The 13062-nt window shown below is 39.7% G+C and overlaps 3 protein-coding genes across 8 annotated transcripts in view; all 3 read right to left on the bottom strand.

Annotated features, from left to right (window-relative positions):
* The window catches only part of LOC118360525 (homeobox protein Hox-C10a-like), a 101566-nt gene that overhangs the window by 26799 nt on the left and 61705 nt on the right, over positions 1–13062 (bottom strand). For 4 of the 5 annotated variants that reach the window (XM_052484971.1, XM_052484972.1, XM_052484974.1 and 1 more), the window contains exon 3: positions 12391–12438. The gene's annotated coding sequence lies outside the window, so the exon portion shown is untranslated. The remainder of the gene's footprint in view (positions 1–12390; positions 12439–13062) is intronic. The other variant, XM_052484973.1, reaches the window with a different exon arrangement.
* LOC118360688 (homeobox protein Hox-C5a-like) overlaps positions 1–13062 on the bottom strand; it is a 60626-nt gene that overhangs the window by 26799 nt on the left and 20765 nt on the right. Inside the window, exon 3 of one of the 2 annotated variants that reach the window (XM_035739983.2) lies at positions 12391–12438. The gene's annotated coding sequence lies outside the window, so the exon portion shown is untranslated. The remainder of the gene's footprint in view (positions 1–12390; positions 12439–13062) is intronic. The other variant, XM_035739984.2, reaches the window with a different exon arrangement.
* On the bottom strand, positions 6477–11384 carry LOC118360687 (homeobox protein Hox-C4a). The gene is made up of 2 exons (XM_035739982.2): positions 8012–11384; positions 6477–7439 (listed from the first exon to the last, which is right to left on the bottom strand). The coding sequence occupies exons 1-2, from the start codon at positions 8451–8453 to the stop codon at positions 7072–7074; spliced, it is 810 nt and encodes a 269-aa protein (XP_035595875.1). The 5' UTR covers positions 8454–11384; the 3' UTR covers positions 6477–7071.

The following is a 13062-nucleotide window of genomic DNA, read 5'->3' as shown; positions in this document are numbered from 1 at the left end:
TACAACACCTTGGAAATGTATCAGATCAAATCAAAATCAAATCAAATTGTATTAGTCACATGCGCCGAATACAACAGGTGTAGTAGACCTTACAGTGAAATGCTTACTTACAAGCCCTTAACCAACAGTGCAGTTTAAAAAAAAAATACTGATAAGAATAAGAGATAAAAGTAACAGGTAAATAAAGAGCAGCAGTAAAATAACAATAGCGAGACTATATACAGGGGGGTACCGGTACAGAGTCATTGTGCAGGGGCACCAGTTAGTTGAGGTAGTATGTACATGTAGGTACAGTTATTGAAGTGACTATGCATAGATGACAACAGAGAGTAGCAGCGGTGTAAAGGAGGGGGGGGGGAGCAATGCAAATAGTCTGGGTAGCCATTTGACTAGATGCTCAGGAGTCTTATGGCCTGGAGGTAGAAGTTGTTTAGAAGTCTCTTGGACCTAGACTTGGCACTCCGGCACCGCTTGCCAAGCAATAGCAGAGAGAACAGACTATGACTAGGGTGGCTGGAGTCTTTGACAATTTTTAGGGCCTTCCTCTGACACCGCCTGTAGTGCCTTGCGGTTGGAGGTGCAGCTGTAGAACCTTTTGAGGATCTGAGGACCTGTGCTAAATCTGTTACATTGTCCAGGGAAATCTATTTAATCAAATCATATTAATAAAATCTCTGTTGGGCTTACTAGTGAGGACACAAAGTTACCAGTAGCTCTCTTGATATTGTAACTAATCACTCTCCCCTTATAATTCTGAAAGCCCAGTTTATTCATATATATTCAGTCCATCCACTGACTGCAATGTCCTACACTCTAGAAAAAATAGTTCCCAAAGGGTTCTTCGGCTGTCTCCATGGGATATATATATATATATTTTTTTGTTGTTGGTGGGATCCAGGTAGAAAGAACCCATTTGGGTTCCATGTAGAACCATCTATGGAAAGGGTTCTACGCGGAAACCAAAAAGGGTTCTTCCACAGGTTCTCCTATGGGATAGCTGAAGAACCTTTTAGATTCTATATAGCACCTTTTTTTCTAGGAGTGTAAATAGCTCAATACTCTGACACTTGCCTGTTACCAGGGGCTGAAATGTAGGTAAATGTTATATTATGCTACACTAATGTTTCTCAATGCTTTATAAGTAATTGCAGTAGGCCTATAATTACCTAAATGATGAATAATCCCATGATGGTAAATAAATAACATTTTGGCAACCTATTGTCAGGTTCAAGTGCTTATAATATTTATAATATTGCGCTTTGGATGGTAACTTAACTTGTAATTAATTCATTAACAATATAGATTCAAGAATCAGTTCGACACACACACACACACACACACACACACACACACACACACACACACACACACACACACACACACACACACACACACACACACACACACACACACACACACACACACACACACACACACACGTGCGCGCGCGCGCGCAGAAGCACACAGGACAGACACATCTGCTCCTCTGGTGGAGAACCGACAGACGCTAGAGTAGATTTACGGATTTATGACGCGTCCTCCTCTCATCTGGTCAATGTGAGAGTGAGCCGCCCTATTCCCCCTATCCCTGGAACATGGTGACGTGAACCCTGTTTCAACTCAGCGCCTTTATGCAGCTGCCATGGCTGCCATTTAAACAAACTAGCTCATCCCTATCACAATACTCCGGACATGGCCCTTTTGTCTTACAAGACACTCATCTAAGACGAGGAAATGTTGCTATAACCATAATCCATTACTAACATAAATCTCAAAATAGGCACAGATGAGTTATCACCACAATGATCATTACAACTGTTGATTTATTTTGGGGATTTATGGATGAATGTGACTTCGTTACATGCTTTCTACTTCTTTTAACTATTTAATACAAGTTTGTTTTCGTTTTTCTGTCAGCCAAGAGAGAGAGAGAGAGAGAGACACGCCTTGCCAAAGGCCTGCCATAAATCAACCTTCTAGAGTGGAATGTTCGCCTGTATTCCCTTGAATCACATGGAGAGAAAAATTCTCAATATTCTCTAAATACTTTGAAGAGACAAGATTCACAATGGCTTATCTTTTGCAGGAATGCTATCAAATCATTATATTTAAGAAATACATATCACTATAGGCTACATTTGTACAAATGCAACGTATTCTTTCTTTACTTTTGGGGAATTAATCACACCAATTGAAATACATGACATGAAGTTGGACAATTAAACAAATAAATAATAAACGAACATAAACAATTTCTGAAAAGACGGATCTTAGCCTGGAGCTAGTTACAAAGTAAATAAAACATTTAATTTGAGCTAGTGCGTAATTCCTTTAAATGTAAACCCACATAATTATTTACATTTTCTACGTTAAAATTAGTTTTATTATTAATTACATTCAAATGTAGATTTGATAGAAAGCTGAAACTCGTTATCAAGTTTTCAAATCAAGTTTAATAGACATTAGGTTGCAGCTGCTTGCATGTTTAAGTCCCGAAGAATGTCTGTTAAAAACACTTTCTCCATCATTTCTGAACAGTATCAATAATATTTTCCTTCAATTGACCGTGACTTTTCGCATTGTGTCACAAAGTACAATGACTCAATTAAATTAAAGTCAGAAGTGAAACAATAACGTGTTTCATGCTGATTGTGTTTACTCAAATAATATTGGACATCGTGAAAATAAAAGTTGCCACATACTGTAACTTCCAGATATCTTCAGGCCATGAGGTCAGTGGCGAGGTGGCTAACTCGATGCCGTTGACTGTATGCTCAGAAGAAGCCCCTCAGAGGAAGTTGTAACCGTATATCCCTGGCCTTAATGTCAAATTCCGGATGCAAGATGTAGCTAGGTTTAGCTATAAATTCGTGAGCTATACACAATCTACAGAGGTCCAAGTTTAGGCTACACTATTCATTTTTATAACGAATAGGCCTATACGTGTAAGAACTCCAATATGCGATACACAGATAAAGAAAAATAGTTGCATGTTAGCTTGAAATGGTTGTACGAATACTAAAGGCCATTGAAAAGTAAGTTAGCTGGAAATGGGTTTCTACAGGTTCTACATGGGTTCTACAGAGGTTATACATGTTTTACAGGGGTTCTACAGGTTCTACGGTGGTTCTACAGGTTCTACAGGGTTTCATAAAAGTGCACCGAAAGCCAAATTATATCAAATCCCATAAAATGTGGTATGCATCCTATAAAATATCGCGTGACATTTTCTAGGCCCATAAACACATTATTTGTGCCATATAGACTGCAGTAGGTTTAATATCTCGTTGGGAGCAATTCAAAGCATTATCTAAATATCGTTCATTCTATTCGGAAAAAACACTATTTTGTGTTAAATAATTCTAAAAAGTACATTTGAACGTCAATCCTCTAAATACAGTTCATAATATATATTTGACCTTTATTTAACTAGGCAAGTCAGTTAAGAACAAATTCTTATTTTCAATGACGGCCTAGGAACAGTGGTTACCTGCCTTGTTCAGGGACAGAACGACAGATGTTTAACTTGTCAGCTCGGGGATTCAATCATGCAACCTATCGGTTACTAGCCCAACTAGTCCAACGCTCTAACCACTAGGCTACCTGCAACCTCACTAATATAGTGATTACGAGTCACTATATAGTCTGTTACCCACACAAATACATACTGTAACATATCATAGCCTAAATATCTATATGGAGATGAATCTGAGAGAAAGTCAAATGTTCAAACTGTAAGAGGGGAATACTTCCTAATACAGTTCTATGTAACACACCTGCCATGTAATATCATGTAATATTTTGCATGGAGATCCCCGGCAGCATCTCTAATGAGCATCTCTGATGCTGACATATGGTGAGAGAGAATTAAGTCTAGATATTCGTAGGCCCACTTTGACCATAGATCCTAAACTGACCTTCAGTCAACTGCAAAGATAGGTTTTTGCTACATGAGGTACAACAGTTTGTAATAAAATACACAATATGCCTACAAATGATAGATAGCAACAGCAATATGGATTTTAAAATATTTCTGTTTAAAAAAATGATTTTATTTATTTTAGAACTGGTTATGTTATTGTAAGAATCAAAGGCATGTCCAGGAACACATTTGCATTTGAAATGGTAAATGTAGGTAGGCTTAACCCTATATACTACGCCGGAAAGTGCATATATACATAGGTCTAGGTCTACTAATCCTTAATTTAATCATATTGAAATTTAAATACTATTCTCGAACATGTACTCGTGAGATTACACTGAAGCTATGCACATCAAAACTATTTTTGTTATGTACATAATTCTAATCCAAAAAGGTAATAATGCATTCGACATGAGTAACACTCACATGCAGACCGATCATAAGCTCCGAAGTAACCGCTTGGAAGTCCCTCAAATTTGTAGGATGTTCTACAAAGGGTCTAGGTCCTACAGGGCGCACAATGGAAGAGAAGTGACCGACAGTTCACCGCACTCTCGGGTCACCACTGAGAGCAACAAAAGAGCAACACATTCAGAGGTGCCCTTCTACCGGCCCCTCAAGTAGAAAAACAGACAAAGAAAGTCCAGAACCCTGACGAGGCCACGCAAGGACCGGGGACGACCTACGAGGGCACACACAGAAGGTACAAGTATAGAGACCCAGTCAGGTCACGGGGGGTTGCAAAGGTCGGTCATCCCGGCTGAAACGGACCTAATGGGACAGAAAATGTGCCCTCCGACTGAACTCGGCCTTCTCGCGGTTGATCCCAAACTTCAATAAAGTACCTTTTCAGCCTCGCTACATGGAGGCGACAGGATCTAGAAAGAGATTGGAGGGATGGTGAGACTGTGGCGTAGCTACACATTAATTTCTCTAAATTGTCCAGGCAGCTATATAAAGGGTACTGGAATTCTGCATGTTTTAGGGCTGTACGGGCGTTCCAACTGCCATTCCAAAGTCATGTCCAAGTCACGGTGTTAAGTTTCCTTTTTGGCCTTGATCGTTTTATTTCGTAAAATTACTAGTTAGCGATTTGGGTTTATTTCTGAGAGAGGCTGTTGCCAAATTAATATATTCAGACCCAAATAATTCGTTACTCTGCTGGGCTAAGATTGATGGTTTAGAATACCTCTCCCCTTTGTGCTCTTTGCCCCCCACCTAGCAAGCCGTTGTATCATTTCTATTCAAGTCACACAGTTTAAATCATCTATCAAACTATTGCGCTCTTTTCAAACATTGCATTTTTTGCACAACATTTTGAGCAGAATAAGAAAAAGTTATTCTACAATGAAATTCGTTTTGGAGAACTGTTAATTGGACGGCCTGTTTCGTGGCTAGGGCCCAGATAAGATCAAAGGCGCAATATGACTGTCCTATGTATTATCACAGTTGCATGGTGACAACACGTTCACAACATTGCCATAGTCCTATCGAAAATCCCCCCACGATGCTTGAGCAGTATAGGCTACACTTACCAAGAGCAGAGGTCACGATGACGTTGCCTCAAGCGCCACTTTTTTAAAGCATATTCTTCACTTTTGACGGGGGAGGTCTCAAGGCGCAACAAACATAGACTATTATACGAATGACAATTGGTGAACATCTCAAACTTACAACTAACATTCCATTGTATATAGGGTACAAATGATTGCATATTGAGCAGGCGGCCTACGTGTATGCATATTAAACACTATTATCCAAACTATTGTTTTATACAAGATCATCTTGGAAAATCTGGATGCATATTTTTAAGAGGCAACAGGTCTTGCTGGTAGATATAATCCGAATACAATATTTTGCAGGCAATATTCTCACTTATAGTCCACGATGTAGTCCTTCAAGGCCTTAGGCCTTTCAGAATCTGACCTCGAGTTATTGACTTTATTAGAAGAAAAGAAGCAACCTGCAATTGGGGCTAAACAATGAATTAATAGGAGCCCATATACCATCAACACAACTGATTAAGTGTCATATTTTGGCAATATGAAATTGATTTCCAAAAGGTATGTGCAGAGCTATATGTTCATTAATGAGCAGGAAGCAGGGCTCCAGCCAGCCAGTATAATCTGAAGGGGCATGGTTGAGGGCCTGGTGGAATGGCTTGCCAAGTTAATTGAATGTCCTTGAGAATAATGAGCTACATGTAGGATAATATGATGCATGCAGCCAGGCCATAACCCTTTATTTGGAGTAGAATTATGGATTATTATTGGATTAGGGGGGAATATGAACGGTGGATCTGTATAAGGGTGCCGACCTCGAGAACGATTCTAAAGGAACATTTCAAATCGTCAGTATCATATTTGGCATAGGCTAAACAATTTATAGCTAAACATTGCCAAACAAATAATGCGTTGTTAGGCTGAACCAACAATAAAGAACTTGTTAAATTGTGACTATACTATTTTATATAACGGCCACCACATCAATAGCCACAGTCACCAAAACAATAGGCACTCTGTTGGCCATGAATGAATCGATCCAAACGCGCGTAAAACTAGTACACCCACTGTTTTATTGACCAATATGATTATAACAAATACACTAAACTCTGTGTATTGCATTTCACAATAATCTGCTAAACACACCACAAACTAGTTTGTAATTAAAAATCCTGTTTCTGAAAGCAAGGAGCTAATTCACCTTGTTATAATCCTAAACATATGCGTTCAAGATCAATGTTCCATTGGTACGTTCCAGCATTTTTACCAAAAATAACTATGATTGCCTAATAATGACATTCTTCCAGTGTTGAGCTTGAAATAAATAGATTGTGCATTTCATCTTGGGCGGTCGGGCAAACAAATGGCTCACAATAACATTTTGATTAAATGTACAATAATTTCCTTCATTCAAAAAAAATGTCTCGTAAAAAAGAGAATCTTGATTCAGCATTAAATAACTTAAACCCTGTGTCACGTAAAAATAACTAATCAGTATTCGTATAAATCCATGCGATATAACATGCATTTTATATAACTTTGGACTTAAATGAAACCGCACAAATACCTACGAAAACAAAATATATAATATACTATAAATAATCAGTCATTCTCTATCCCCCTTCTTAAAGGTGGTTTCTTTTCGCCTTATAACCTTGTAATATCCTCGCCATCCTCTACTCCGGACAGTTCATCGGGAGTAATGCTACCAGTGGCCGAGGAAGTGGCGACAACACCAGCTGATGAGGTGGTGTTGGACCCGGAGGATATGCCCGTGGTGGAGGATCTCACTTTGGTGTTAGGAAGCCTATGGTCTTTTTTCCACTTCATCCTGCGGTTCTGAAACCAAATCTTGATTTGTCGTTCGGAGAGAACCAAGGTATGGGCTATCTCAATGCGCCTCCGCCGAGTTAAATAGCGGTTATAGTGGAATTCCTTCTCCAATTCTAAGACCTGCTGTCGAGTGTAAGCTGTCCTAGACCGCTTGGAATCCGGTCCATTGTAATTCGGGTTCGCTGTAAAGGGGGAGAAGTAAAGAGAGAGAAAGAGAGACAGAGAGAGAGAGAGAGATAGAGAGAGAGAAAGACAAGGAGGGAAGGAGTGGGTAAACAATAGTGTCCTCAACTGAGACATATGATGGTCAGGGCATAAGGAATGGCTAGATATGCTAGTCATGGTATTAGAAATCATAGAAATGGGAAGTTAAGAACTTGTCTATTTCTCCATACTGAGGGGACACTCACATCCAAGTATGCACTAAATTATTAATGCAAGATTCCAAAGCCAGTCTTTTTTCTGTTCATCTGTCCCCCTCTTCTCTCCATCCCGCACATACATAACAGCAGAAGCCACATGGTGATACGGCTGCCCAGAGTATACCTCAGCTATAAAATTTATGGCGGGTGTAATTACCGACGCCGAGTCGTAAATCCGACTCAATTGTGCCATTTCAAAGGCTTCTCCCCTATCTTAGCAGGGGCTGGGAAGGAGATGGGAGTCAGAGGCACTGATAAAGGGAGGGAAAGGAAGAGAAAGGAGTAGGAGAGTGTAGAGAGAGAGAACAGACAAACACAGACAAGTTGCCTACCGGTGCTGACGTGAATTTTCTTCATCCATGGGTATACCACGGGCTGCTTGGAGGAGGCTGAGCTGTTTGGATGCTCCGGTGTAGCTTGGTTGCAGGCGGAGGATGCAGCTGGTGGAGTGATGGGGGACATGGGTAACTGTGGGGTCTCACATGAGGCTGGCTGCCCTTTCCCTGCAAGCAGGTGCGCAGAATGGGGTAGTCCATGTCCCCTTTGCGTGTCAGGTTCAGGGATGCTTGCACAATTATATTGGCGCTCTTGGTAGCTCGCCCGCGGAGGGTATAACTCCTGATGGTGATGCTGGTAACCAGAGCTAGGGTCCCTGGCGCGGCTGTAATATTCGGGGCTGTGCTCGGGGATGTAGCTGTTTTGTGAATATTCCTCGCATGGAGGAAATTTCGGATCAATGTAGGTAGAGTCCATCAAATACGAGCTCATGATCATTAATTTCTGCAGTGGAAATTTATTTTTCTAGCTTTGTCGTTTTTCTGCTCCATATAGCCCTCCTACTTGCGAGCAGCCCTTGTAAAGTTAGTTTTACCACGTGACCCCACGGCCCAATGGCAGAGTGAGAGCTAGTCCCCGGATAAGGAACCAAAGGTTTTGAAACATATCTTCGGTCGCCATTGTGTGCGTAATATCTCTCTCTCTCTCTCTCTCTCTCTCTCTCTCTCTCTCTCTCTCTCTCTCTCTCTCTCTCTCTCTCTCTCTCTCTCTCTCTCTCTCTCTCTCTCTCTCTCTCTCTCTCTCTCACTGCTCTCTGAATTCTATTTTAATTTCTCTCTCACTCTCTCCCTTGTTGTGTTACCAATGCCATTGATATTGCAACGCAAAAAAATTGCAACACAAACACTTCTTATGTGAATTACCCAGTGTCATTATAGTTATATTATTAGCATAATTTCAGAGGTACAAATAGCAGTAAATAATAATAATAAGTATTAATAGTAAAAATTATAGCCAAAAAAAAGTAGAATGATTAGGCCTGCCTAGATCACAGAAAGAATATTATTCTCAAATATAAAATAATCAAATAATGTTCGCCAAATCCTAAATAGTTTTTTTTAAATACGCTAAAATGCACTTTCACATAGCAGTCAGAATTATGAATTATTTTTTAACTAGAACTGAGCTTGGCTCATATGAGAAGAAAGTGGACACCAAATGGGCACCGTATCAGGGAAGTAACCACACAATGAGTATTTTGCTTTGCATTTGAGAACTTTCAAAACTGTGTCAATACTTTTCAAACATAGCATTCCAAATACTTTTCAAATGTATTAAGACTTTTCAAATGCATTAATACTTTTCAAATGCATTAATACTTTTCAAATGCATTAATACTTTTCAAATGCATTCATAGTTTTCAAATAGGCCTACTTTGCTATCTTGTGCAATGGACACAAGGGAAGGAAAATATTCTTTAATGATGGTATATCTCTAATGTTTATATCACTGTCATTATTGGATATTGCATTGAGGTCTCTGTCTCTCTCTCTCCATGTTTAGAGACGTATGCATTTGAATACAAATCTTTATAAGGCTGCAATGTTGATGAAACCAGCTTTACGTGCCCTGAAATGACTCGTAGGGACACTTTGACCAATCGTAAGTTTATCTCCATCAACACTAGTGGTTGTCTAAGTGCACGTGTATGGTTATTAATTTGATGTTAAACCTAGATGGGGGAGTAAGTCCATTACAAACCCTTGCAGATAAGCTGTCAGTTATGTCTGGTAGACTGTCCGTTGCCACAGACGCTTTACAGGTACTATTATACTGTCATTAACTGCTGGCTAAATTTGTCAGTGGCTGTAATTCCATGCCTTCAATTATGCACGACACCACAAACCACAGGACTGTAGACCTATATAATCAATGTGACCTTTGTGAGTCAATGGAGTTAATAATAATAATATTACATATTTAAATATTAAATATTTATATAAAATAAATATATTATAAATGTAGGACCTACTACATACTAGGGATGGATTATAATAAGATTATATTAACAAGGGTTATAATACGAGGTCAATCACCTGTTAATCATCATCTAATGTAGCGGTAGTGGCCTTCTTTTAGTCTTATATGAGCAGGTGAAAATAACATAACAGGGCAGATGTTTATGGTTTGTTTATGTGTAGACCGCGCCCGCCATTTCTATTACTTTTGGCAGCGATGTTTGAGGCGTTTTATAGGGCTGTAAAACGCAGTAAATCAGTCCGCTTTAAACGATTGCTGTTTTTTTACATGCTTACTGGTACTGACCGAATACTCGTAGAAGCCCTTTGCTTCCAGATAGCCTACTGTACACAATATAGGCCTATGGACGTCCTGACAATGCCTAGGCTACTTATGTGGAGGTTGAACACATACTGTGTATGCTGCACATATACTTCTTCTGAGATGTATGCTATTCGTGCCCTGTTATTCCTGCTAACACTGCATGCATCTATAACCTACTGGATAGAAGCGAGGGTTGACCAGACGATTATCTTGACATACGTGGGATTTCAGTAACCCATGTATTCCCGTAGAGACGTACTTGCGATTGTTATCTATTAACACAAATTCGGTTCTACAGGGTACATATAGGGAACTAATGAGTCTTTTCCACTGCAGCCTGAAAAGAAGAGCTCCAACTGGAAGAATTCAGTTAGGTGTAAATCTCTCTCTCTCTCTCTCTCTCTCTCTCTCTCTCTCTCTCTCTCTCTCTCTCTCTCTCTCTCTCTCTCTCTCTCTCTCTCTCACACACACACACACACACACACGAAAAGAGTCTCCTGCCTAATATGTTTCTCTCTATCAGATTCAATCAAAACCCTGCCTTTGAGGTAACTTCTCTAAACTATGAATATTCAGGCAAAACACGTGCACTACGGGTACAAAGCGAGCGACCGCGTGACAGCACAGATGAAATATACGTTTATTTTGTCCCCAACGATTTCTTGTGCTCGCATGCCTCGCCATTACCATACTGACCGCTCCGTAACCTCTATTCCTGCCACTCCAGAAGTTAATGAGAAGACGGAGATGAAAAATGTTATATCCATGTTATATCCTGCATGGTGTGAATGTGACCTGTTTCAATAATCCAGAGGGGCAAACATAGGCTACTGAAATCGTGAATATATTTAATATAGTCTAGAAATATAATCCAATAGAATGTTTTATTTTTTAAGTAATCAAAACATTAACATGTTCACTTAACTTGATAAAATGGTTTACCTAGAATAGAATAGAAAATAATCTAAAAGGTGAAGGTAGGCCTGCAAAAGACGTCAGCTACCTTGGTAACCATGAGACAAGTGAATAAGAAAACGCACTCAAAATGTAAAGGACCCTTTCGTTCTCATCTTACTTTAGCATCTGCAAATCTCCACATATTATTATAATTTTTGCACACAAACGCCCCACCCCGCCCACGCCTTCACAGGCCCCGTGCACGCCCCCAGCACCCCTCTCCACCCAGCTCCAGTGTTGTGGACGCATTTTAATATTCGTTAGACAGCCTGACCTGCGTTTAAACCCTCGCGTTTGACTACTTCCAATAGTTCACTGCCAAGAATTATTGATGGGCGAAAATAAATAAATAATTTCTCCCCACAAATGGCTTTCAGATCTCTCATCTAGTTCAATATGTAGTTATAATGTAGAACTACAGAAAAACGAGGGCCATAGGCGAACTAATTTGATGTTCCATTTGTTCATGGGAAAAATGGTTAACATTTGCTTTTCTGTTAAATGAAAACCTTTCAGCATGTTCTCTTTCACACGCATATGCTATGCATATCTGTAACACACGATATGGATGCAACACATGTAGGCTACAACATTGATGGTAGGATGAGAAAAGATTCGTTGTTCTTTCACTGAATAATGTTTTTTTATTTAACCAGACAAGTCAGTTAATTAGGAACAAATTAGTATTTACAATGACGGCCTACCCTGTCCAAACCCGGATGACACTGGGCCAATTGTGCGCTGCCCTATGACACCCAATCACAGTGATTCAGCCTGGATTCGAACCAGAGACTGCCTCTTGCACTGAGATACAGTGCCTTAGACCGTTGCGCCACTCGGGAGCCTAATAGGGCTTTTGAATAGATATCTTTCAGAATATTATAATACATTGACCACAGTGTGCATGGTGAGGCCCGGTGAGGCCAAACTGTGTGAAATGTCATGTTTAATATTAAACCCATTGCACAATGGAATTTGTGTGCATATGTCTAGGCTTCGGTGAAACCAACTTCTTATCATGAGAGCAAATAGCTTCATTGCCATTATCAGGTAACACTGCCCTCTCTGTTGGCTCTGCGCACGGGAAAGGACAGGGCATGTAGCCTATTTGTGTACAAAATAATAAACAACTTACTGATACATACATGCTCCCCTTCATTCCGCCTCAGTCCTCGATTGTTGCCTGCAAAATTGAAAAAATATATCAAATTAGATAATCAGTGGGATTACCAATAAAGTTCAAATGCGTAAAAGTATATATTATTCCCACTCCAAATGATTCGGAATGGTTTTAATAAAAGCTCTAAAATAGAATAGCCTATGAAAAACCACATACGGTATTGGTAATGGAGGGCCAGGATCGCCTGCACTATTTTCGAATTTCTTCAACCACAAAATGATCATTATTGGAGAATTATCTAATAAATTAGCAGGTTTGAAATAGCTAAATACTTGTTCATTTGTAATCAATTGACGAAAACCAAGTCATATGACACAAATCCCCATTTCTAACGACATCACTATTTTCCTTAAATTCTAAATGTATTTGGAAAATACAAACCACATTTAACTTTCCCCATTAAGGAACAATGTTCATGTCCTTGAATTTGGAGACCCTATTAGATTTTTAAAAATTCTATTCAGTCTGGTACAATCCAAGTTGGCGTAGCAGTCAGACGTCTTTTGTCCTCGTCTTGTCATGTCCCCTGTATATATCTTTTTATGCGCATTTATATTTTCCATTTTTTTCTAACTAGCCCATGCTAGGCCCTTTCTCCCGGGTTAGTTAAAGAGGCCCATCAGCCAC

The sequence above is a fragment of the Oncorhynchus keta genome, chromosome 28, assembly GCF_023373465.1.
Source record: "Oncorhynchus keta strain PuntledgeMale-10-30-2019 chromosome 28, Oket_V2, whole genome shotgun sequence".
Classification (NCBI taxonomy): domain Eukaryota; kingdom Metazoa; phylum Chordata; class Actinopteri; order Salmoniformes; family Salmonidae; genus Oncorhynchus; species Oncorhynchus keta.
The sequence above is the reverse complement of the archived record's forward strand: the minus strand, read 5'-3'. Positions and strand labels throughout refer to the sequence as shown.